General features: G+C 33.9%; 1 protein-coding gene across 1 annotated transcript in view; it reads left to right on the forward strand.

Moving 5' to 3' along the window:
• CHMP2B (charged multivesicular body protein 2B) overlaps positions 1-21,317 on the forward strand; it is a 29,793-nt gene extending 8,476 nt beyond the window's left edge. Inside the window, exons 2-6 of the mRNA XM_022580398.3 lie at positions 7,086-7,177; positions 12,058-12,252; positions 15,973-16,075; positions 19,308-19,414; positions 19,619-21,317. Coding sequence (XP_022436106.1) covers positions 7,086-7,177; positions 12,058-12,252; positions 15,973-16,075; positions 19,308-19,414; positions 19,619-19,729 — 608 coding nt within the window. The 3' untranslated portion in view covers positions 19,730-21,317. The remainder of the gene's footprint in view (positions 1-7,085; positions 7,178-12,057; positions 12,253-15,972; positions 16,076-19,307; positions 19,415-19,618) is intronic.
• Positions 21,318-25,733: the final 4,416 nt, after the last annotated feature.

The raw sequence follows: 25,733 nt of genomic DNA on the forward strand, positions 1-25,733 counted from the left end.
AATGATTTTTCTCTGAAGAAATACATTTAAAAGCAGAAAAAATATATTAGATTAAAAAGTCCATCACGACCTTATAGTAAAGTGGCAAACCCAGTACATGGTACGCGGATGCTGTCTAAGAGACCGGCTTGTATCCAGCTGAGTGGTACAGTCGGTGAGTTGTGCCTTAGCGCTCATGGGGCAGTAATCCTGAACTTTCCGGAGAGCTTGAGACAGGCCCCCTCCCTTTTCTCAAACGATAGGCACTTTAGAGGATATTACTCACAGATTACTGAATGTCTGTATTTGCAGTTGGTAACCACTTTTTGCTTTAAGCCTCAGATGTGCAAATAGCATGTAAATGAGCAGGGTCTAGAAGGACAGCCATAGTTCAAGTTGGGGCTTGGCCTCAAATCCCAGTAGAGAATTCTGGTGAGCTAGACCACATGAGAGGCTCTTTTAGATTTTATTTTTTATTTTTTGGCTTTTTTCTTTCTTTTTTCTGTAAGCAGATAGGCCTTATTGGCTCAGAACCAAAGAGTACAGAATGAGCTTTTCTGTCTGTATCTTCTTAAGTCCAAAATTTACATCAGTGATCTTATCACTCTAATGTATACATGCCTTCTTTTGTTCAGTTAAAAAGAGCCTGAAAGGCTTGAGACAGGCTTTAGCTCCCAGAGTGGAGCAGGCCTGAGTGGCTTTTTCTCAGTGTTGTGCTGGGTGTGGGTGAGGAGAGGGTGGTGGGTGGGGGAGTTCCCAGACCCTTTGGACCTCACCAAATGGTAACAGAGAGAGCACGCCACAGGCAGTCCCATGTATTTTCACATTGTGCAAGTTCCCTATAGCCACCTGTTACGAAACACTTCACAGTGCCCCACGAGGTAGAAGAAGTGCTGGCGTATGAGAGTTCAGGGAGTGATCTTGACTAGAGGAGGAAACGGGATGCACAGGGAAGCACAGGATAGGCAGAGCCAAGCGCTCCGTCTCTCCTAGGTCAGCAGTACTTGCACATATTTCTGTTATGGTCATAACTCAGAATGAAAAACGGGACAGCAAAAAATTGTAAGAGAAACATCTGATTATTTCAGTGTTACATTTTTCCATTGTAGAAAGGTATCTATCGTAGTTCAGATCTTACTATGATAATTTGTTAAATTATCAGCCATCTTTCTTGATAACCAATAGATTTTATTATATATTTTTAAAGAAATGTGTTAAATTATGACTATAAGGCAAATCCTTTTACATTTTGATATATGTTTGTGCTGCCTTAGATTACCGTTAACTAATATATTGGTATAGTTGTTGACACAAAGTAAAATGGGAATACAGATAGGTAAATAAAATAAAATGTGTTCCTTGCTCTTAAAGAGCTTGTAATCTTAGGAATCAATCAGACCTACTAAGAAATAAATATGATTGGGAATAAACTTGGCCTTAAAAACATTAAAATTGTCTCAGAATCTTTCTCATGTTATTCCTTCTGAATTATCTAGAAGACCAACTGGGGGTTTAGTGTAGGGATTGTTTTTAAAGAAAATTAAAGAGTAATTTGTTTTATAGGATATACCTGTCATCTCATATGAAAAAATATTTTACTGTCTTTTCCTACTTACCTTAATATGTTTTAAAGTGTTATGACTCTGTTTTAGTATAACATTAGATGCTCTTGGTTTATAGCCTAGAACTGTTTAAATATTAATAGGTCTATTAACAATAGGCTGTGGAATATGCAGTAGTTAATTTTCTTTATTTTCCTTCTCTTATATACAGTGACAGTTATGGTACACATAGTTACATAAAATTAAGAAAAGTGAAGTCAAACCATTTAAATTATGTTTTGTTAAAATTTCATGTCCTACTTGTTTTTCAAGAAAGATGGCTATATCTGTTCTTTACTCTGATTCTCTGACACCAACTGGGTGTCTCCAGCAGTTCAGTTCAATACTAACACTAACTGTCTAGAGTTAGCACAGACCCCACACCGCAGGTTAAGGGCTCTGTCCACAAGACTGTCCTCACTTAAGAGGCCAGTCACAGTCCTAGATTACCACCAGTACTTCTGACCGACCAGCTATAAATTCTAGTGTCACCACAACTCCCTCTTCAGGTTTGGTAATTCACTGGAACAACTCATAACTCAGGAAAGTGCTTTACTTAGTATTACCATTTTATTATAAGGATGCAACTCGGGAACAGCCAAACGGAAGCAAGTTATTATGCAGGGGGGCGGTGGTGAGGGGTGCAGCTCAGAGCTTCTCTGCCCTCTCTGTACATGTTACCTTCCCAGAACATCAATATGTTCACGAGCCCAGAAGCTCTTCTGATCTCTTTGTTCAAGAGTTATTATAACCCAACCTCTGGTCCCACTCCCCTCTCCTGAGGGATGGGGCTGAAATTTCCCACCTTCTAATCAAATATTTGGACTTTCTGGTAACCAGCCCCATCCTGAAGCTATCTAGGTGTACCCCTCTCTGAGTCAAAAGATGTTTCTATCACTCAGGAAATTCCAAGGGTTTTAGGACCTTTGTGCCAGGAACTCAAGCCAAAGACCAAATAATGTATTTTTCATTATGCCACCCAAGTAATGAAAAAAATGTATGTGGATAACATTCTAGATCTTAGCAGTCAAGGCTTTCAGTAGTGTTTCACAGTGCTTTGCACTGTGTCAATTACCTGGTCACAATTCAACTTATCAATACAGTGACTTCTCTTTCAGCCCAGTACTTTTGTAACTTTAGGAGACCGTCATCATTATTTTAATATTTCATCTTATCCTAGTTGAGTTCAGGGAGTTTTTAGTATAAAGGGGCTGTACTCTAAAAGTTCATTTGTAATTTCATAGTTTTAAATTTAGGGCATATTTTCTATTGAAATAGTAGGATAAGTGTTGAATGTTTTCATACCAATCCATTGCCTTGGGCAAAATAGGGAACTAAGACCAAAAGATAAAAATTTAGAGGGTTTAAATGTTGAGGATGAAAAGGCTGACGACTGTTTTGAAAGGGGAAATGAGAGCTTTCTTTGTTATTTTGTTTAGTATGAATCTGTAGATGTCAGAGGAAAAATATCATGTGTTGTGGACCTAATTATGTCCCCTTAAAATTGGTATGTTGAAGCCCCAACTCCTAATGTGACTGTATTTGGAGATAGGGTCTTTAGGGAGATTATTAAGCTTAAATGAGATCATGAGGGTGGAGCCCTAATCCAATAGGACTGGTGTCCCTGTAAGAAGGGGAAGAGATACCAGGGATGGGCACACACAGATAAAAGGCCATGTGAGGACACAGCAAGAAGGTGGACATCTGCATGCCAAGGAGAGAGGGCTCAGGAAAACCCAACCCTACCAGCACCTTAATCTTGGATTTACAGCCTCCAGAACTAGGAGAAAATAAATTTCTGTTGTTTAAGCACTCAGTCTGTGGTGTTTGTTATGATAGCCCTAGCAAACTAATAAGTCATGTTATTTTAGAATAGGATCCCAACCAATGCTTCATGAAACATTTGTATCTGAGAAATTTTAATAGAGATTTCTCAAAAGGGATCCTTGGCTTAATAAATTTGGGAAACAATCTATCACATATTCTCCCCTTAAAGATTGACAATGTATATTCTTATGTTAAACGTTCTTAGAAGCCTTGAAGCAAAGAAATCGGTTTATTTTTTTTTCCAACTTGAACATTTCCCAAATACATTTGTCTATAGAATATCTCCTTCCCTCTTTTTTAAATGAAACATGTTTCCCATCCAGAAGAAAGTTGGTGGAGGGAGAGAGCTCCCTCTCTTTTCACCTCCCATATAGATATTTTATGGTTTCATATTCTTATATTTAAGGAACATATAGAATGTGTTCTTAGTAAATCCTGAGCATGAGATGTCCACCAATATAACTTCATTGAGAAACAGAGTAAGAAAAGGAGGAGAAATAGATGTCTTGTATGTAGGATATAGGAGCTCTGGCATCTTATTTTAACTTTTATTCAGAAAGTCATTGTAGTTGATTAGTTATATTCTATATAATAACATGAAATGTTTTTCATTCTGTTTTAACAGTATTTTTATTGATATGGATCTATATTTATAAGGATTATGTCTCTGATAACTTTACTTTTTGTTTTCCTAAAAGCTTCACAGTGTAATAGCATATTTAAAATCAGAGGCCTTGGAATCAGAATGGCTGTATGTGAATCCTACCACTTTTTCTCCCTTGGGCAGATTACCTCACCAAATATCAATTCCCCCCTCTGAAACAAGTGAGATAATAGTACCTACCTTTGGGGGTTGTTGTGAAGCACTTAGTATAGTGCCTATTACTCAGTGTAATTAGTTATTTGTATTCTGAGTAAAGTTTCATTAAAACAGAAATGTGTAGTATATAAGTTGTGATGCTCCATCACTAAAAAGGATAACGGTTGCTGGCTTTGCTGCTGTTTTAATTGAGATGAAAGTCACATGACATTAGTCATTTTAGAGTGAACAGGTCTGTAACATTTAGTGCATTCACAATGGTGTATAACTACGCTGTCTAGTTCCAAAACATTTTCATCACTTTAAAATAAAACCTTATATCCATTAAGTAGTGACTCATCCGTCCCCCCTCTCTCCAACTCCTGGCAACTATCAATCTGCTTTCTGTCTTTGTAGACCTATTCTGGATATTTCATATGAGTGTAATCATAAAAGGCCATTTGTAACTGGCTTCTTTCACTTAGCACGCTTTTGAGGTTTATCCATGTTGCAGTATGTATCAGTACTTCATTTTTTTAAATAACTGAACAATATTCCATTATATTATATGTATACACCACAGTTTGTTTATCAATTCATCAGTTCATGGATATTTGAGTTGTTTCCACCTTTTGACTATTGTAAATAGTGCTGCATTTGTGTAGAGAGTATTTGTTTAGGTACTTGTTTCAGTTCTTTTGGGTGAATACCTAGGAGGGGAATTGTGAGGTGATTTGGTAATTTTATGTTTAACTTTTTGAGGAACCACCCAACTGTTATCCACAGTGGCTGAAATAATCTACATTCCTACTGGCAAATCAACACTTATTTTCCTTTTTTTGATTATAGCAATTTTGGCAGATGTGAAGTGGTATCTGGTTTTCCTAATGACTAATGATATTTTGCATCTTTTCCAAGTGTTTATTGGCCATTTGTGTATCTTTGGAGAAATGTCTATTCAAGGCCTTCACTCATTTATTGAGTTGTTTGTCTTTTGTTTTTGAGCTGTCAGAGTTTTTTATATATTCTGGATACTAGACTCATATATAATTTACATATATTTCCTCCCATTTTCTTTTTTTTGCGGTATGCGGGCCTCTAACTGCTGTGGCCTCTCCCGTTGCGGAGCACAGGCTCTGGACGCACAGCCTCAGCGGCCATGGCTCACGGGCCCAGCCACTCCGCGGCACGTGAGATCTTCCCGGACCAGGGCACGAACCCATGTCCCCTGCATTGGCAGGCAGACTGTCAACCACTGCACCACCAGGGAAGCCCATATTTCCTCCCATTTTCTACACTGTCTTTTCATTTGGTAATGTCCTTTAATCACAGTTTTTAATTTTCACGAAGTCCCATTTATCTATTTTTTCTTTTGTTGCTTGTGATTTTAGTGTCATATCTAAGAATCAGTTGCCAAATCCCAAATCATGTAGATTTACTCCTGTGTTTTCTTCTGAGTTTTATGATTTTATCTCTTATATTTGGGTCATTAATCTTTTATGAGTTAATTTTTATATATGGTGTGAGGTAGGGGTCCAATTTCTTTTTGTGTGTGTGTGTCATGTGAATATCTAGTTTTCCCAGTGCCATTTGATGAAGAGACTATTCTTTCTGTTGTGGTGGTGGTGGTTTTAAATCTACCTCTTTACTAAAAAGGTACTCTAGTGAAATGATTAAGATCACTGATTCAGGAGACAACACTTGGATTCCTTGGGCACATTATTTAAATTTACTAATACTTAGTTTTCTCATATATATAAAATAATAGAAAAACCAACTCCATGGCATTATTGTGAACATTATACTGTATACTGTATGTAAGCACTTAGCAAGATTCCTGACAATGAGGGAACAGTTTTGGCAAGCATTGCTATCCATATCTGTGATCCTTTGAAGAAATCACTATTTAGTAACAGTTAACCCATGATAGTCTGTCAGTCTCAGACTAATATTTTAATTCTTCAAAAGGTAAGATTAGGACTTCCCTGGCAGTCCAGTGGTTAAGACTTCGCCTTCCAATGCAGGGGGTGTGGGTTCGACACCTGGTCGGGGAGCTAAGATCCCATATGCCTCACAGCCAAAAAACCAAAACATAAAACAGAAGCAATATTGTAACAAATTCAATAAAGACTTTAAAAATGGTCCACATCAAAAAAAATCTTTTTAAAAAAAAGGTGAGACCGGTGGATCCAGATGAATTGAGATAAATGAGAAAGACATTAACAATGACTGGACACTTACAATATATCAGGGCATTGTGTATGTTATTTACTCCTTAACAACAATCCTAATTTTGTAAGAAACCTGAGGTTTAGAGTGTTAACTAACTTTGCAAGGTATCATCATATAATTATCAAGTGGCAGAGGTGCGATTCAAATCCAGGTCTGCTTCATTGGAAGGTCGGCTGGTTCACTCTGTTATGATGACTTAGTGTAGAAGAAAAGATTTAATAAACACATTGCTTGTCTTCTTTCTTGGAATTTCATGTAATACTGGAGTAAGGAGAGATGAGAAGGGTGTGTGTGTGTGTGTGTGTGTGTGCGTCCACGTGTGTATGCATATGACATATATATATATGCCATATAAAACATTGTATAATAATCAGTTCTCTAAGGGAGTATTTTACTGTGATTTATATATACTTTTGGCTAAACTATAGCATATTTGCACTTCTGTACTTTTTTATATAATCAATATTTATAATTTGTTTTAACATTTGATTAATTTTTAGTATATTGAATTGAAACAAAAAAAATTTAACATCTTGTAATTTAAGTTTTTTTTTTTTTAAATTGAGGTTTCTGAGTCCAGTATTTTAAATGGTATTGAAGAAGATTTTACAGCTCATACATTTAGGTTTCTTCTGTGGTTCTCTTAGATGTAATAAAGGAACAGAATCGAGAGTTACGAGGTACACAGAGGGCTATAATCAGAGATCGAGCAGCTTTAGAGAAACAAGAAAAACAGCTGGTAAGTAAAACATTAAATTTCAGTTTAACTTTTCAAACAAATTTAGAAATCAGTGTTGGAATAATTAGCTAACTAGGAAAAAGACACGACAGGTGGTAAGTGATTTACTTTACTAAGAAATGACGTTTAACGTCTTCCTGCAATTTCTGCTTACCTTTGTTTACTGTGTCATTCTGCTGACTTTTATCAGGATTCTGTGTATTGTGTATTCTGCTGATTATATTCTTCAGTTTGTGAAAGACATGAATGCCTAGGAAGAAATATTGCTTAAAGCAGCCACCTTCTTGTCAGTTAACAGCAAAGATAAAATAGTCCTAGAAAACAAGAGAGTGTTACAAGAAAATAATTATGTTAACTCATAGGTGTCTTACTTGATATTTTAACTGTTATTGGGTCTGTGATAATAAATGTACTTTTTTAATAGATTGGCTATCTTTCTGTGTTTTTATGTTATGCTTTTAAATGTATGTTGCTTAAAATATTTTTTAAAACCATGTTTGAGGTATACTTGACATGCAGTTGACTGTACATTTTTAAAGCATACAATTTGATACATTTTAACATATGTATTAACTCATGAAACCATTACTACAGTCAAGATAATGAACATATCCATCATCACCAAAAGTTTCGTTTTTCCCTTTGTAGTCCATTCTACCCATCCCTACCTGTTTCCCTCCATAGTTAGGCAACACTGATCTGTCATTGTAGATTAGTTTACATTTCCTAGAATTTTATATAGATGGAATCATAAAGTGAATTCATTTTTATATGGCTTCTTTCATTCATAATTATTTTGAGATTAATCAGTGTTGTTACATGTATGAATACTAACTCCTTTTTATTGATGAATATTATTTCATTGTGTGGACATTTCACAGTTTGTCTATCCCGTTCACCAGCCAGTGGACATTTGGGTTATTTCCAGGTTTCAGCTATTTTGATAAAGGTTGTTATAAACATTCAGTTGAAGTCTTTGTTTGAACTTATGTTTCCTAGGGGTAGGATTGCTTGGTAGATCACAGGTTAAATGTATGTTTGACTGTATAAGAATGCTAAACAATTTTTCAAAGTTGTTGTTCCCACCAGTTATATATGAGAGTATATATATAACTATAATATTTTCTGTTCCCACCAGTTATATATGAGAATAAAATTGTTTCACATCCCAGCCAATAGTTGGAGTTTATAGTCTTCATATTTTAGCCATTCTAGTGGTGTTTAGTAGATTGTCATTTTAAATTGCATTTCCCTAATCACTAATGATGTTCAGCATCTTTTCATGTGCCTGTTCACCATTTAAATATTTTCTTTGCCAAAGTGTCTATTGAAATATTTTACCTATTTTTTTCATCAAGTTTTCTAATTATTTAGTTGTGAGAGTTCTTTATATATTCTGAGTGCAAGTGCTTTATTGAATATATGTTTTGCAGTTATTTTTTCCAGTTCTTGGCTTGGTCCTTTATTTCCCTAAGAGTGTCTTTTGAGGAACAGAAGGTTTTTATTTTGATCAAGTGAAATTTATTTTTTTTGCTTCTGTGATTTAGTACTTTTAGTGTCCTATCTAAGAAATCTTTGCCTAACCCTAAGTCACTAATATTTTCTCTGAGATTTTCTTCTAGAAGTATTATAATTTCAGTTCTTACATTTAGGACTGTGAATCTTACTGAATTAAATTTTACTATGTTGTCAGGTAAGGGTAGAGGTTCACGCTTTGCATTTGGATATTCAGTTGCTCCATCATCATTTGTTGGTGACATCTTTCCCTATTCAAATATCTTGTCATCTTTGCAGAAAATCATTTGTCCAGATACACGTGGGCCTCATTCTTGACTCTATGCTATTCCATTGACCTATATGACTATTCTTTTTTTTTTAACATCTTTATTAGAGTATAATTGCTTTACTATATAACTATTTTTAAGCCAATACCACACTGTTTTTACTAACACTTAATAATTAAGTCTTAAAGTTGTATAGCATTAACCCTTAAGTTTTGTGCTTCTTTTTAAAATTGTTTTGGATATTTTAGGTGCTTTGTATTTCCCTATGAACTTTAAAGTAAACTTGTCAATTTCTACAAAAAAGGATCAGATTTTGATTGGGATTACATTGAACCAATTTGGCATCTTAACGTTAATCTTTCAACCCATGAGCATGCTATATCTCTCTATTTATTTAGATTAAAATTTTTCTCAGCAGTATTTGTACTTGTAATTATACTGATCCTGTGCTTCTTTCATCAGATTTCTGATTTTGTGTTGCTGGTATTTAGAAATACATTCATTTTTTTGTATATTGATCTTTTATCCTGTAACCTTCCTAAACTCACTTATTCTAGTAACCTGTTTGTGGATTCTGTTCTATTTTATTATCTCTTTTTACATAGACAGTCATGTCATCTGTGTAAATAAAATTTTTCATCTTCCTTTTCAATCTTAATGCTTTTTTTTTTTTTAATACCTTATTACACTGGCCAGGACTTCCAATGTTAAAAGTGGTTTATAACCTCTTTTTACTGATTTTAGGGGAAGACATTCAGTCTTTCATCATTAAGTATGATATTAACTGTAGGCTTTTTGTAGAAGCCCTTTCTCAGGTTGAGGAAGTTCCTTTTGTATCTAGTTTGTTGAGAGTTTTTATCAGGAATTAATTTTGTCAAGTGCTGCTTTTTTTTTTTTTTTTTTTTGCATCTATTGAGATGATGATTATGTAGTTCTTCTTCTTTAGTCTGTTAGTATAGTGAATTACATCATTGATGAATTCCAAAGTTGAATTCCAAAGCTGAATCAAGCTTTTGCTACTGGGATAAACTTCATTGGTAATGATGAATTTTTTAAAAATACTTTTATTTCAATTTGCTGAAATTTTCATAAGAATATTAGCATCTCTGCTTATAAAAGCTGTTAATTTGTAGTTATCTTTTTGTATAGTGTCTTTATGTGGTTTTGACGTCAGAGTACTGCTGACCTTAAAGCGTGAACGGGCAAGTATGCCTTACTGTTTCATTTACTGGAAGGGTTTGTGTATTTCTTTCTTAAATGTTTGATAGGTTTCATCAGTAAAGCCATTGGGAGTGAAGTTTTCTTTGTGGATAGATTTTAAGCTACACAAAAATCTATCTTTGTGGATAGATTTTTAAATTCTAAAATTTTCAATTTTTAGAAAATAGATATAGAATGGATCACGCTATCTACCTTTCTGAATGAGATTTGGTAGTGTGCATCTGTCAAGTAATTTGTCCATTTCTACTAAATTTTAAAAGGTAATGACATCATGTTTATAATATTTTTTATTTTTCTTTAACATCTTTAGGATATAAAGTGATGTCTCCCTTTACATTCCCAATATTTATCGTTTGTGTGTTCTCTCTGTCTGTCTCGTTTTTTTTCCCTCTTCTGACTGGCTAATGGTTTATCAATGTAATCAATTTCCTGTAAAAAAAAACAGCCTTTGATCTCATTAATTTTCTGTATTTTTTTCTTTCCTAGTTCATATATTTCTTGTTTATATTATTTCTTTCCTTTTGTTTACTTTATGTTTTATTTGCTCTTCTTTCTACTTTCTCTACTTTGAAGCCAACGAGATATTCATTTTTTTAATGTAAGCTCTAATGCTGTACATTTCTAAGAATTATTTTTAACTGCAGCTCACACGTTTTGATATGAGGCATTTTCATTTTATTAATTTAAAATATTATCTCATTTCCCCTCTTTTTTTCTTTAACCCATGATTTATTTCAAACCACATTGTTTGATATCTGCTTCTGTTTTTCCTTTCATATTTTTCTTACTGCTTTCTAGTTTAATTTTACTGTAGTTAGAGATCATACCTCATATGATTTCAATCCTTTCATATTTGTTGAGCCTTGTTTTCTGTTACAGAATATGGTATATTTTGGTGATTTTTATTTTTAGTGTACACTTGCAAAGAGTGAGTATTCTGCTGTTGGCGATGGAGCTTTTAGTAAATGTTGCTTAGGTCAAGTTGGTGATAGTGTTTTTGTAAATCTTCTGTATCATTACAGATTTTCTGTCCACTTGTCCTAACAAGTACAGCAATATACTTAAGAAAGGAGCTGTTGATACCCCTCATCCTAGTTATGTATTTGTCTGTTATGCCTTTCAGTTCTATCAGTTTTTGCTTCATAAATTTGGAAGTACTGTTTTAGGTGCGTACACATTTAGGATTGTTTTGACACCTTTATGTATTAATTCCTTTATTATTATTGAAATGCCCCTTTTTATTCTGGTAATACTCCTTTTTCTTAAGTTTTTTTGATCTGGTTAATGTAACCACTCCAAATTTCCAGATTTTAATAAGTATTTATATAGAATATATTCTTCTATCCTTTTACTTAGCTCTATTTAGCTTTGTTTTGGTAATTAAAGTTGGTTTCTTGAGATAGCATATAATTGCCTTTATGTTCTTACATAATATAACAGTCTGCCTTTTATTTGAGATGGAGATGGATCTTTTCACCTAACATAATTGTCTATATTACTAGCTTTAAATATACGACTGTGGTCTTCTATTTTGCTATCTCCTACCAACTCTTCGTTTGATTTTTTTTTTTTTTCCCTTTTTTTCCTACCTGCTTTTGGGTTGAGTTTTTAAATTCTCTTCTGGGCTTTATGTGAGTACTGTTTTGTAGACTTGTTTTGTATTTCTGGATGAAGGTACTAGTTCTCTCTTTTCCATGTAAACATGTAGAATAAATTTCCCTCTCATATTACTATTTCTGTGACTTTATACTAGCCTCTTTCTTTTTTCATAATCAAGGTGAAATGGTATATTGTATATGTTCAGTCTATTCTTCTTAAATCATTGAGGACTTCCCCTTAATGATTTTGTTCCCCTCTTTTCATTTCCTCTCTTAGGAATTAGAAATTAAGAAAATGGCCAAGATTGGTAATAAAGAAGCTTGCAGAGTTTTAGCCAAACAGCTTGTACATCTAAGGAAACAGAAAACAAGAACTTTTGCTGTAAGTTCAAAAGTCACGTCTATGTCCACACAAACAAAAGTGATGAACTCCCAGATGAAGATGGCAGGAGCAATGTCTACTACAGCAAAAGTAAGTGGGAACCTTTATATCCATAGCTTTATGATTTTATCTGAGATATTTAAATGTCAGTATTCAGATTAGATTCAAATTAAATTTAAAGCACCCTCTGATATATATGTGGTACAGAATCTTTCTAATTTTTAACAAAATGAGTTATAATACTACATAATCCAGATAAATATTTCTAGATTTTTTTATTGATTTGTTTTAATATAAAAATTTTTGTTCCAGGGCAGTTCCACTGTTCCAAGATTATATGTAGCTTCTAAATTTTTTAAATTGACTTAAAACATCATTTTAAGATTTTTCACCTTATTTCATTATGCCGTAAGTTTTGGTATAATAATTTGAATAATAATTATCTCTTGATTCATTTTCATGAATGTGTCAGAAGGACACATGAGTATCGTGAGAAGAATTTATCAGTTAATTTTTATCAGGAACTTGAGTTTAACTTACAGTCTTTACATTAAAAAAATTAGTGTTTTTACTATAGACCTTAAAGGACTGTGAGCCTTTCAGACATTTAATAAGTAATGAGCTCTTTGATATATATTAAGAATTGTGAGAAATCAGAAATTCCAGACAAAGGCTCTGCCCTCACAGATCTTATATAGTTCAGTCGGGGATGGGAGGAGGTTAAGATGTGTCTGACAAGGAAACTCACTATACATCAGTCTATGCTAGGTTTCAGTAAACTGCACAGATCCCTGAATAGTACTTACTGTACGTAAGATGGACACATTCTATTTCCATGTGTTCTGCAGTTTAAAAGGCAATTATACTTGATCTGAAAGACTTTGCAGAAGACCTACGTCTTAAATATCAATAGGCTTTAAATAAAGGGAAGAAAGAACATGAATGTGAAGAGCAAAAAGAAGAAAAGTTACAGAGGAGAGAAAGTACAGGTTTATATTAGGAAAATAGTACATAACAGTTGATTCTCATTATTTGCAGTAGTTATGTTCTATAAAGTCAGGAATACTGAATTAGGGAATATCAAACCATTGCTCCTAGGGGAAATGCAGGCTTAGGTTCCTGTGAGCCTTTGATCACAATTTTTGTCAACCAGTCTATACCTAACCCTGTTTTATATGTTTCTGTTGAAAGACACCTTACTTATCATAGTTGATCATTAACATTGAACTCATGGTCAGTAGCACTGTAACTCATGCCTGAAAAAAGCTTATCTAACAAATGTATTTTTTCCACATTTGTATTTTTTCCAATTCGATCCAAGGCACGTCACAGGCTTCTTGCACTTAGAAATGCTAGACCACACTTCAGTACATTTTAACCCTCAACCAACCAAAGGCACAAAATAAACCACAAAGAAAACACTAATTTACAGTATTAATGCTGAGTCAAGATGGCAGAGTGTCACCTTGCTTGAACAAAGCTGGAAATGTGTGTTGGGTGACTCAGATGTTTTGCAGCTCTGCGCATGTCCACAAGTGAGCACAAAAGTACTGCAAGTGTTGACTTGTTACAAATATATTTTAGTGAGTAGGCAAATTCAAAACTAAGGAATCCAGAAATAATGAGGATCAAGTATAATTGCCTTTTAGACTGCAGAACACATGAAAATAGAATGTGCCCATCTTATGTACAGTGGCACATTTGTTCCTTAAAAAAACAGAATATTTCAATATACCTTCATTCTGTTAGTTTTTACTCTCTAGGAATCTTAGTCATCTTACAGTGAAAAACACAGTTAAAGGCAAAAACTTTTTTTTCCTTTTTTGGTTTTACCAAATTGACAGAACTAAATATCTGTCTAATTTGAGGAAAAGGTCATATCTGAAGATCACACACCTGGACTGGATAACGTTTCAATAATGTTGAGGAGGAAGACTACTCATTTTGCAATTTTCTGCAGGTGACAGGGGAGGAAAAGGTACCTAATGTGGTCCTGCCATATAGCAATATATGAATTAGTTTTCACTTAAATTTCTCAGAAATTTATTAATTCAGGAAATATTTGTTTAGGTCCCCTAAGTAGGAATTATAATAAGTGATGGAGATGAAATGGAAAGCAAAACCAGGCAAGGGCTTAACCTGTAATAGGTTAAAGTCTATTTAAAAGGCAGCCCATTTGAGATGTAGTTTAGTGCAGTGATTAAAAACATAAGCTTTGGAGTCAGATTACTTGGGTTCAGATCTCACTTGGTAGCTATGTGACCTTAGCAAGCTATTTCACCTTCCTATACCTTCATTCTCCATTTGTAATGGAGGGGAAATGGTAATACCTAGCACATAAAGACTTGTTAGGTTTAAATGTCAATTAACTTTAAATATTGTATGTAAAGTGCTTAGAACAGTGCCTGGCACACAGAAAGCTAATATATATAGGCATTAGCCGCTCTATTATCACTGTCAGCATCCTTGTTGTTTTTAGTATATTTTTGTAACAGTAATGTAATTTGCGAGTAAAGTAATATAATTTACACCAATAAATAAAATTTTATCTATAGTGAGTAGGATTTAACAGGGGTATCTGTTCTAACCTAGGGTGTCAGGGACTACTTCCCTAAGGAAGTTGTATATAAACCGAAATCTGAAGTATTGATAGTGAAAGCAAATAAAGAAGAGCATTCCAGGTGAGGGACAGTATATGCAAAGGTCCTGTGGCAGGAGGAAACATGGCACATTTAAGGAAATGTAAGATCAGTGTGTCTAGAGGACAGTGGTGTAGAATGAGACTGGCTTGTTAGGCAGAGTTCAGATGGTGCTTGGTATCACAGGTCAATTATGGAATTTGGCTTTTAATACTAAAAGCAATGCAAAGCCACTGGAGAGTTAGGTATGTGTGGGCTGGTGGGGGTTGCGGGGGTACAGTGTCATACTTGCAAAGATTACTTTGGCTGCAGCATGCATAAAAGACCGTGTTTGCTTTGTATCTTTGAAACTGACATATTTCATATAATACACACATATATACACAGACACATATATAATAATAATATATAAAATATTTTGGCCTTACTAGGTGGCATTAATTTCTTTTAACAAAAGTAGTTGTGAATATAAAATGTAAGAGAATTCTTTTCACGGATTTTTGCAAAACTCAGTGTTTTGAACATTTCTTGAAATCATGGTTTAAAATGAATTAATAGGTTAAATATGTATGCTAGTATATCCTTTAATTCAGACATTAAAACTTTTGAAAATTTTTGAAAAAATTAAACAATTCTTTTTAATTTAGACATTACCTGCTTGCCACATTATAGGCAAATGTAGTTTTCCCATTTGAGTAGCAGTGGATTTTATGTTGTCAGTGTTTTGTTTTTTTTCTTTGCGGTACGCGGGCCTCTCCCGTTGCGGAGCACAGCCTCCGGACGCGCAGGCTCAGCGGCCATGGCTCACGGGCCTAGCCACTCCGCGGCATGTGGGATCTTCCCGGACTGGGGCACGAACCCGTGTCCCCTGCATCGGCAAGCGGACTCTCAACCACTGCACCACCAGGGAAGCCCCAGTGTTTTTTATTATATAATTTTTTGCCTACTGTTCAGATGAGGTTTTTCGCAGTTGTCTTTATTATATAGATGTTAAGCAGATGGTTTCCAAATGAGCATTTCATTTTTTTTCTAGAATACTAACACTATTATATTTGATTATGGTAGAATATCTTTAAGAAACCTGCCTTTTATTGATGTGCTCCCTTTGGACTTACTCCATAGTAAAATTTTCATAATTATGTAGCTAACGTGAATCTTTTCATATATTTAGACAATGCAGGCAGTTAACAAGAAGATGGATCCACAAAAGACATTACAAACAATGCAGAATTTCCAGAAGGAAAACATGAAAATGGAAATGGCTGAAGAAATGAGTAAGTTTAATAACTTGTAATGAAATTTACAGGTTTTTCTCTTTGAATTAGCAAGTTTATTTACTAGCAACCTCATATTCTCATCCACGAAGGCACAAATGATGAGAAAAGAAATGATACAGCTCCCTTCTAGATAGATGACTATATTGTAATTTCATTGTATTTTTATATAAGGCTCAAAATTCTATTAACATTTAACTGAAGGAAAAATATAAAATATGTGATGCCATATTTCTATGCCATATTGGCCTCAGCAGTCTCACTTTGTTGATTAGAGGACCAAAACCAACTTGTGAATAAAATAACTCTTCCTGGTATAAGTTAGATAGTTTAAGAGTTGTGTTGATTCTTTCATACTATAGAAGATCTATAAATACATATAGAAGATATATTTTTATTTTTTCATACTATAGAATATCTAATGTATATCTATCTATATATAAATTTAATGTATATATTTCATGCTATAGAAAATCTATTTATATTGGAGGTAGAGATAACGGAATTCTTTCTTTTTTCTTTTTCCCTTTCCAGAGTCTAAATTTAATATTTAATTTTCTTCTTTTTGAGTATAAACTACAGGCTGTGGTGGAAATATGAGGAATAAAATGAACAAAGCTATAAAAAAAAATTATCATCACACCACCCAGATATAGTTAGGATTAACATTGTATATGTCTTTCCTATATTTTTCCATATCTTATAAAATGAGATAATATAACATGGACAATTTTGAATCTTGCCTTGCCTTTAAAAAACAGTAGTATAACATAAACATGTACTCATTACCTTGAATTTTCTCTGAAGTCTATTTTTTTTAATGGCTTTAATATTATGTAACATCAATATACCCTAATTTATTGAACCATTCTTACATTGGTCAATAAGATTGTTTTAAAATGTTCAATGTATTTGATAATCCTTTGATAAATGTGTTTCTTTGTCTGAATTTCTTCAATGTTCTTAGAGTATTAACTTTTATAAAGCTTTTGATTCATACTGCCAGACTTCTTCCAGAAGGACTATACCCATCTTTATTTCACCGATAATAAATGAGTGACCCTTCACAACACCCTGGTCAACATTGAATCATTATTTGTATGATATGTCAAAGCTGGCATCATTATTTCGCAAAGATATTTTCTAATTGTTTTACAACTATGTCGGGATATGCCAGTTTAGTTCTGCTTATCTGCTAGCATTTTAATTTAATGGCATTTATTGCATAAAATAGTATCTAATTAAATTACTAGGATTACTAAATTTACCTTTGTTCTAGTATTCTATTTCAGAGTATCTATTTTCCTTCTAAGGTTTAATGATTCTGTACATGTATCTTTGATAGTTCCAAAAATTGTTTACTTTAGTTTTTACTTTGAACCTTTACTTTGAACAATATAATTTTTCGAAGACATCATTAGTGAATTTTTAATGACTGAGGGAATTGTCATTTATATAATGATCACGGTATCTAATATGTTTATGTGGATTCCAGTGGTGGCACAGGTGTGAGCAGATCTTAACAGAGGGATTAACTATTCCATTAAGCTATAATGAAGAGAATCAATAAGCTCGTACTTAAAACTTGTATCTGTCACAGTTCTTGTTTGTGTTTTAGTAATTTGAAAGTGAGTCTGAAAGAATAGTAGTTATTGGTGGTTACTTGTTTTTTCAGTAAGGTATTTTAACATTAGTATTTTCACCCAAAGATAAATTCAAGGTTTAAATGGACATGTCTTTGTCCAATTAGAATTTATATTGTACAGTGTTGCTCCAACGCTTGTTCACATTTAGATTTTGGAAAAAAGATCTTTGGGAAATTTTTATTACATCCTGGTTACACCATTCTGGTGTTTCTCCTCCATCCTTTTCTTTCATTTTTTCTGCAAGTCGTTTTGCATTCAGGCCCTTATAAACTCTGACCTGGACTCCCCACCTCCCTTGTTACTTCACTATAATCTGAGTATCACTGCTAAATTATTTTTCTAGAAGCTTACCTCTGAGTGTGCTGATCATATTCCCACAGTGGCTTCTTTCTGACTACAAAATAAAATCCTACATTATAAATCAGAAACAATTTTCAGGTCAAGCCCCTTTATTTTGTCAATGCGAATACTGAGGCCCAGAGAGGTAAAGTGACTTCCCCCAAAGTTGCACAGGTACTGAGTGGAAGAATTGAGATTGTAATTAAAGTCTTAACATTCATTTTACTTCTTCGGAGATGATATTCCACCTTTTTGGCCTTTAGCTGTTTAGCTTTTTCCAATTGACTTTATACTATTAAACTAACACAAAAAATTAAATTATCAAACCGTGCTCATACAAATCAGAGATCTTAACCAATATCAAGCTTTAGTAGCAATGTCAAGGATACAAGCTATTAAGATGCACATGCAAAACAAGGAGAGTGGTGGACATCCCAAATGACTCTCCAAATCTTTTCTTTCCATATCAGACATAAGCTCTTTGACCTAGCATAAGAGATGATGTGTCCAATAGGTTTGCTTATCATCTCATGTTGAAAAGAGCATTTTAGGAAATATATTAAATTTATACCTCAGATGGTCACCTACCTTTTATGTTATTTTCTAGGGAGTCATGGATATAAACCCATAGATAGTAGCTATAGCAATACCAAAGCAAAAACAGCCTGCTAGGAGCATTCCATAAACAAGGACTCTCTTGCTAGCAAATATTAGTCTGTTTACCAGGAGCCCAATTCGCAGCGTGCTTACAGAGAGATCAGACTAGGTTACTTGTCTTCCTTTCTCTGGTGGCATTCCCCGGTGATCATGTTAGTAATGATCACAGGCCAGTTGCTTTAATTCTTTCCTTCTCAACCATTTTCCATTTATACATCTTAAATAAACAGAGGAACTTACTCTTTCTTATATATATTCCCTATTGTCTTTGCTCACACTACGCTATCTCTGTTTGGTTAAGTCCTATGTGTTCTTCAAGGACCATCTCACATTTTACTTCCCCCCAGGTGGATATACTCTCTTCCCTTTGAAGCTTTATAATCATTTACCTTTCCATTTATCACAAACTGTTTTTTTTTTTTTTCTGTTCTACTTAAGTGTAAACTACCTAAGATCTTTACTTTTCTCCATCTATTCATAAATTTTATTTGTACTGTGTAAATTACATAGTTGGGCCTTTTTCTAAAAATATAAACCTAACCTGAAATCTGTTTGAAAGTAACTGCTTTGTTTCCTCCCCTCCTCTCAAGTCAATGACACACTTGATGACATCTTTGATGGCTCTGATGATGAAGAAGAAAGCCAAGATATTGTGAATCAAGTTCTTGATGAAATTGGAATTGAAATCTCTGGAAAGGTATGAATGTCTTATTCTCTCAGTTGGAAATATTTTCTCTACCATTTGTGTCACTTAATTGTTTTAAGTTTTCCTTTATGTTAGGTTGTATGTTTTTAATATTTGTTTGAAAAGTAAATTACACCTGTTTGCAGCACATCCTTTATGTCCTATCCCAAAAGTTTGATAATACACATTTTTTCTCTTTTTCTCTCTTTAATATAGATGGCCAAAGCTCCATCAGCAGCCCGAAGCTTACCATCTGCCTCTACTTCAAAGGCTACAATCTCCGATGAAGAGATTGAACGGCAACTCAAAGCTTTAGGAGTAGATTAATCAAAAAATCCATTATATTTTGCCTATTATAATTATTTAGTATAAACCAGGCACAGTGCAGATTCCTTTTACAAAACACATTTATTTTGCAAAAATGAAGACCATGAGTAAACAGTTGTTTCCTAACCCATGGCTGTTTTGAATCTTTTGCCAAAGAATGACAATGATGCAAAAATGGGAACAGTTTGGATTTTAATTAAAACTGTTTAGGAGTGATGATGTGTAAATGTTGACTTCTGCATGGCATCGAGAAATTATATTCATTACTTAGCGTAGTTTATGTTCTAAATCTTTTTCACTGAATACAAATCTCGTTAAAGCCACTAGGCACCAGCTTAAAGAGACCTGTAAAAATATTAAAAGTATATCATTAATTCTTTATCTGTTAACTTGTCCTTTGTAAGCGATATGTGTTATGACCATAGGCGGTTCAGCTGCCAAATTATTTTTAAATTACCTAAAAGAAGAGTGCTATTTAAACATCTGTCTTAAACAAAAACTGTTATGAGCTTTTCTTTTCTTTTTTTTTCCTTTGGGAGAACATTCTAGTTGGTAAGTCTCTTACCTTTCAAAATGTACTTGGCACCTGCCTTAAATAGCACAAACATATTGTGCACATCTTTAAATCATTTTAACTGACAGAAAAGAATTACATTTTAAACTCAAATTGAAGCCTTTTACAAAAATTATCCAGGCTCTTTTTTGTAAAGCTTATAAAAGTGAATTAAATATAATTAGCAAAAAGAGACACTGAATTAATAACATTTTTTAGTAATAAAACAATATATTTTGATCTTTCTTCCAAGAACTGAGATTTTCTCCATATGAGTTATAATTTAATCTCCTTAGTTTTGAACTGTATTAATGTGTACACTGAACCCCCTAAATTGAAGCCATCATTCTCAGTTAAATAACACTACTATGACAGTACTCAACCTAAATTTTAAAAATTAGCATTTTTTCTTGGTAAATAAACTACAACTTTGTCAGAAATTACTGCCTGAATGTGTATTAATGTATTAGCTGCATTTTTTAAGGTAAAGTTGCTATGGTATTTAATGTATGGATAGAAAGTGAGAATAAGTGAAGAAGTGGCAGATTAGTTAGAATTTAGAATTAGGTTAGCTTTGAAAAATGATGTTGTCATATATGGGTTCTAGCACATCCCACCATAAAAACTCTTCTGGAGGAGATCAGATAGCTGTAACCTGGTTAATTTCGGATAATGGATATTTTGGACTAATATGGACAACGTCAATACATTTTAGGGCTAGTAGACACGTGGCATATGGATTGGTGGGAAAAACAAAAACCTAAACTTTACAGTTTATAATCCATAAACCATTTCATAGTGTTCAAAGATAAGATTCTGTTATTGATAATATTAAATGCAGTTACCCTGAACATTGATGGGTCAAAACATTTTACTGGATTATGGAGTGTTAACCCAGAACTTGTTTTGATTCTTGGATGTACATAATAATGCTAACTAACTTTCTTGTTTACTTTCTTGTTTACATGTGGGGGGGTTTGTTTTTAAAATTATTTTGTTAAAAAAAAAAATCCCAATAAAGGTTTATTGCTGTTATGCTTTTTTTTTCCTTTAACTCTATTTTTGGTTTCTGCTAAAGTTAAAAGTTTTATGCATATCTGGTAATTTTTCAAAAGACTGATTTTTATTACTTTCTTGGAAGGAAAAATTAGATAACGCTGCTACTTACATTTTAGCAATAATTGTCTTTTTAAGAATTAGCAGCCGATACAAGACTGATGTTTGTGAATGGAGTAAGTCTAAGAATTGGTGGTTTTACATGACATTTATCTGACAGTTTCTTTCCTAGAACTTCCAGGGGATAACCATTTTTAAACAGATAGGTCTTAGAGCTTATTTTTTAAATTTCAGTCAAAAATGGATGCCACAGAAGGCTTTGGGATCCAAAGGAAAAAGTAGAGTCATTCTGATTTGGCTACATTTATAAAATGCTCTAGTGGCAGTTTTCACGAACAGTCCCTATAAATTTGTAATGTTACACTATCCTTTGCTAAAAATAAAATTTCCTTTTAGACCCTTAAGATTAGGAAACAAGGATTCTTACACACTGAGTTTAGTGAAAATACTGATTTTTTTTTTTAAACTTGATTTCCCTGATTTCCTACTTTTGGCAAAAGGATTTCTTTAACAGCTGTAGTCAAACAAAAGTTTGCCAGTAGAAAGAGAGCAGAGGAGTATAGCAATTTCTCTGTTACTGAAAGGGATGCAGCCCAATGTCATATTCTATCACTGTATGTAAAAGTCATGGATGAAGGAGATTGCTGAGTCTCAGAGAAGTAGAACGTGGTACAAAAATGTCAATACGCAACTTAGAAAACATAAAATGACCATCTGTCACATGACTGTGTTGCACAGACTGTACTCTGCTCTGAGAGGAGCACCTGGTCATGGCAGGGATAGTGGAAATGGGCTCAGGAAATTAACACAATATTGAAAATCAACTATACTTCAATAAAATAAATTTAAAAAATTTTTTAAAAACATAAGTGACCTTGTAGACCAGAGTGGGGAATCTAGTAGCCTGTGAGCTTTATGTTATTTGACCTGCACAGTGATGTGTATTTTATTCTTTGTAATGAATGCCTTTAGGAGAAGCCTGCCCTTGCCCCTTGGCCACATGTGCATTCCTTACTAGCCCAGTAGCGACACTTCTAGCCTGATCCCAGTGGGCCCAATTTAAACATGTACCCCTATTTCAGACACTCCCATGTTAAAATAGTGTATGTGCAGATCTGAAAAGAGACCTGTGATGACTTTCTCCTTTGATGCCATTACTCTACATGAATAGGGTTTTGCAGCTACAAAAAAATAGATCTTTTCCAATTTCCTTTCTGTAGAAGCTGAGTCCCATAAAGGTATTTAAGACCATTCCTGTAACTTCCTTCAAGAGTCAATTGGATTGAAGCCTGAGGATCCTGAAGTCTGATTTGAGGTACCCTGCAATTGGAACAGCACATACACTTCCTCCTCCCCCACAAGCCATCCTCCTAAGAGCCTGAAAACGCACTACACGCACACACACGTGTGCACGCACATACACACACACACACACACACACACCCCTCTGTCCCCAAACACTGGAAGTGTTTCCTTTAACAAATAAATACTTCCACCATTAGATATGGAAAGGTAAATTACATGAATGAGTTTCTCAACCACCTCTACAGGGTAAAATTGAGTATACCAATAGCTAAGTGACAGATCTTTCCATTTTAGTGGAACTCTACTGAATTCCTGAAGATTTACCACAGAAGAGCTCACAAAAACATGAGATGGAAAGGCTGTGTGGCTAAAGTCAGCCTTTGACGTTTATTCCCAAATGTATGAACATGTAGATACTGCACAGCAAATCACATTTGTCATTTGTTTAATTGCAGTTTAGGATTCTAAATAACATTAACCATTTTCTATTTTTTAAAAAGGCCAGTATCTGTTAAAATTCTATCAATATAGTTAGAAAATATAGTCTCAAAACTCATTTATACAAATGAGTTAATAGCAAATACCAGTGCATTTACAACCAATGAATAGCTAAATAACTAAGGAATTGCTATTTCAATATTAAGTATTGATTCAAAATATTTTTAGGGAGAAAAATTGGTTTCCAATGCTAATTGTATCTAAAGTTGCAAAGAATGACCTTTAAAATGAATGTCTGATAATATGATCTAAACATACATCTGTAATGATGACTAAGCATGTATACATGCTGCTTTTTGCTATATAATGTCAGATAAAACATTCCCAGCAGTTTCATATTTTAAGTGCAAAATGTCTGGATTTTAAGTGCAAAAACTATTCTAGATTTATATTGCATTACATTTGCTTCGATTTGAAAGTTTCAAAGGCATGCATATATGTACTTTTAGGTGTGTAATAGGTATGTACATTTTGCCCTGCCTTTTGCAAACTAAAGAATCACTCCCCCCAGCTAATGTATGCTTTAAGCAGGTGAATTATCAAGAGAAAGTACTTGTAAATCCACATAGCTGAATAATTTGGAATTTACTCTCAAATAAGAAAAACCTTTATATATAGATAGTAAATATATATATATTATATATTAAATATATTATACAGTTATATATATTATTTAACACCTCCTGGGTGCTAGATGTGTGCTTAAGCATGGATGATCAGGCCACTGAAAACTATTTCTGTTTAATTATTGGGGTATAGTTGTTTTACAATGTTGTGTTAGTGTCTACCATACAGCGACATGAAGTAGAGTTCCCTGTGCTACACAGGAGGTTCTCATTAGTTATCTATACATATCTGTATATATGTCAATCCCATGAAAACTAATTTTTTTTGTTCATGATATATCAAAGTTTCTAGCCATCCAGTTAATGCTGATTATATGTGCACAAATATAATCTACATAGATTATGACCTGTATAATGCTTGGTCTTTATTAATATTATAAAAAGCAAGAGACAGGACAGTATAGTTTATTTAGTAAGCATTCTAAATAAAAAAATTTAGTCTAATTGTTCCATAAAATAAGTTAGATAAACATTGCCAGCAGATTGACATTCAAAATGCAAAACAAAGTCATTATTTGATAGTGCTATCACATTACAGTCTACTTCTGCCTACAAATTTTAAAGAAGTGCATTCTATTTTTAAATTGAAGTATAGTTGATTTACAATATTATGTTAATTTCAGGTGTACAACATAGCGATTCAATATTTTTACAGATTATTCTCCATTTAAAATTATTATAAAATAGTGGCTATATTCCCTGTGCTGTACAGTGCACATTCTTATAAATTAAATAAATATGTCCCTCAAGGTACAACTCTGAATTGAAAAGCTCAATATAGTAAACTTTTTTATTAATAATAAATCATATTCTAACCAATTACATAAAAAATGATCATCTTTTCTGATAGGACCCCAGATGATTTTCCAGGTTGTGAGATTTCAAAAATAAGTTATGTTATTAAATTAGACTCCCTTCAAGTTTGTAGCCATTGTTAAGAGCACACCCCTTTGTTCATCTAACAAAGACTGCATGCCCATTGTGAGCACAGGCTTTGCCAGACACTGGAGAAACAACAGCAAACAAGCCAGACATCTTCCTTTCACTTTTACAGCTTACAGAAATAGCAGTGTGGGGCTTAAGAATCAATAAAGCATATTTTCTAAAGCTAAACATCAAAAAAGCTAATGTCTGGGAAGAATAAAAAGAACATAACTTAATATTTCTACAAATTTCTTTTGAAACACTTCTTTGGGCTCTATGCCCTAAATGTTAACTTCAAAGGTGTCACTTCTAAGATGTATTCCTAAATGCAATATTAAAATTCAAAGGCCCCTGTGGTTCTTAAGTGCAAAACTTTTAGTTCAGGACTTCCCTAGTGGCGCAGTGGTTAATCCGCCTGCCAACGCAGGGGACACGGGTTCGAGCCCTGGTCCGGGAAGATCCCACATGCCGCAGAGCAACTAAACCCGTGTGCCACAACTACTGAGCCGGCGCTCTAGAGTCCGCGAGCCACAACTACTGAGCCCACATGCCGCAACTACTGAAGCCTGTGCACCTAGAGCCCGTGCTCTGCAACAAGTGAAACAACTGCAACGAGAAGCCCGTGCATCACAACAAGAGTAGCCCCCGTTCACCGTAACTGGAGAAAGCCCACACACAGCAACAAAGACCCAATGCATCCAAAAATAAATAAATAATAAAATAAATTTATATATAAAAAAAAGTTTAGTTCAAACAAACTATTAGAGCTGATGGTAAGCAGGACATCAGTTAAGGAATTTTCTAATTGGAACTTCTCTGGTGATATTCTTTATGTGACATTACTGACTAAAATATTAAAAAGCAAATACACAGCCTTTGGAAAAGGAAACTTTAAAAGACCACTCCCGTGTGTGTGTGTGTAAAGAGAGAGGGAGAGATATATTGAGAGAGAGAATCACTGTTTTATTCCTATTAGTCTCTG

This window comes from Delphinapterus leucas, chromosome 4 (assembly GCF_059928025.1).
Source record: "Delphinapterus leucas isolate spDelLeu-1000000601 "Yukka" chromosome 4, BTC_Dleu_Yukka2, whole genome shotgun sequence".
Taxonomy (NCBI): Eukaryota; Metazoa; Chordata; class Mammalia; order Artiodactyla; family Monodontidae; genus Delphinapterus; species Delphinapterus leucas.